Source organism: Papaver somniferum, unplaced genomic scaffold (genome assembly GCF_003573695.1).
Source record: "Papaver somniferum cultivar HN1 unplaced genomic scaffold, ASM357369v1 unplaced-scaffold_135, whole genome shotgun sequence".
NCBI classification, from domain to species: Eukaryota; Viridiplantae; Streptophyta; class Magnoliopsida; order Ranunculales; family Papaveraceae; genus Papaver; species Papaver somniferum.
Genome location: NW_020622713.1, coordinates 10,708,612 through 10,710,325, shown reverse-complemented (window position 1 = coordinate 10,710,325; position 1,714 = coordinate 10,708,612). Strand labels below are relative to the sequence as shown.

The following is a 1,714-nucleotide window of genomic DNA, read 5'->3' as shown; positions in this document are numbered from 1 at the left end:
GTGAATCTTGAATATACCGAAGCTGACGCATTATTCTATTCGGATCATACATTGAATATCCGTACGGGTAAAACAGTGGGCCATGGTAATATACAAGATTTTGTATTCCTACTACTTCATCTTGCTTATTCGGATCAAAGTTTACCTCTTAGACTGTCATGTTGTCCAACCTTTGGTGCATGGCTATCAACTTCTCTTTTTGTGTTTCATCCTTATCCTGAGACCCAACGAACGAGTATCGGGTTCATTTTGGTTTAGTATTGTTCCATGTGGGATCCAATTGGACGTCTTCATCGCCTTTGATCAATGAAGGGAAATGATCGTAAATCCACACCTAAAACAACATAACGACAATAAAAAACACGATAAATCCAAAAATATAGAACAAAAGAAATTACAAACACACAACATATTTGATCACTCAAATTACCTGAAGTAGAGCCAAATTCCCGTTCACTTGAGAAGTTCGTTCTCGGGATGCCTTTTCTAGCCGTGCATTCAAATGTGCAACTATGGCAGTCCCCCACGAATACCTACTGACCTCTTCCAAGGGATCCAAAAGTTGAAGAAGGTTGACGCTAACTATGTTTCCTTTTCTATCAGTAAATATAACTGAAGCAAGGACATACAAAAAATATGCGACTGCCGTCGCACGAACTTGAGAATCAGAGAGTTTTTCATTATCTCCATCTTTCTCAACTGACCCAGCGAATATCCTTCTGATGGTTTTAAGTTTAAACTCTTTCTTTGGGAACTTCTTTCCAACGACGAAATGACCAATCATCGTCTCTTCATCCCATCCGCACACCTTCTTTTTCAGTGCATAAATTTCTTTCCAAGTTAATTTCTTCTTGAACTTTTCACCCGTGGATTTTCCTTCAACCTGCAACCCTAAAATCTTTTCTGCATCTTCGGGAATCAATGACATCTCGCCAAAAGGGAATTGTAATGTATCGACTTCACCGTAATACCTATCGCAGAAACATGATACTGCGGACTTGTCATACGCACTTACTGAGTTCTCAACCGCAACATACAAACCTGAGTTCTCAACAATCTCTCTCACTCTTGCACATTCACCTTCTAGCAGCCATTTTAGCATTTTTGCATAAGAAGATTGGTGTCTAAAAAGACGTATGACATTCTTATGATCCTACAAAAGAGAAACAAATATATAATCAAACAAAAGAAACAAAATATCAACAAAACATATGAAAAGAAAAGTTGAGATTGTTACGATTGTCTCGTAAATGGTGCGAGCCCATGTGCTAGCATATCCAAATAGAACTTTGACGACATCCTTAGGTTCACCTCTAGCTTTCCCGTTGCTAATACGGGTAAGCTGCAGACGAATGGGTGGAATGTGTCTCGCGCTAGGTGCAGTTGGGGTTGTATGCTTCGCCTGCGCAGTCGTTTTATCCTGGGGCTCATCCTATTCTTCCTCCTGAATCTCATCCTCCTCATCATTACCACCATTTCCATCGTTAGCATCATCTTCATCCTCATCCACGTTACCAATGTCACCACCATTTCCCTCATTACCATCATTAGCATTATCCTCATCATCATTCTCATCACCACTATCACCACCATTTCCATCATTACCATCCTTACCAGCATCCTCATCCTCCTCTTCACTACCACCATTACCATCATTACCACCATTACCATCATCATCAGCAGCAACATATTCACCTCCTAAAAGAATTTCTTC

At 40.1% G+C, this 1,714-nt stretch overlaps 1 protein-coding gene across 1 annotated transcript; it reads right to left on the bottom strand.

Annotated features, from left to right (window-relative positions):
• Positions 1-244: 244 nt before the first annotated feature.
• Positions 245-1,102, bottom strand: LOC113334094 (protein MAIN-LIKE 1-like). The gene is made up of 2 exons (XM_026580430.1): positions 431-1,102; positions 245-334 (listed from the first exon to the last, which is right to left on the bottom strand). Exons 1-2 carry the CDS (start codon positions 1,100-1,102, stop codon positions 245-247), a joined length of 762 nt encoding a protein of 253 aa, XP_026436215.1.
• Positions 1,103-1,714: the final 612 nt, after the last annotated feature.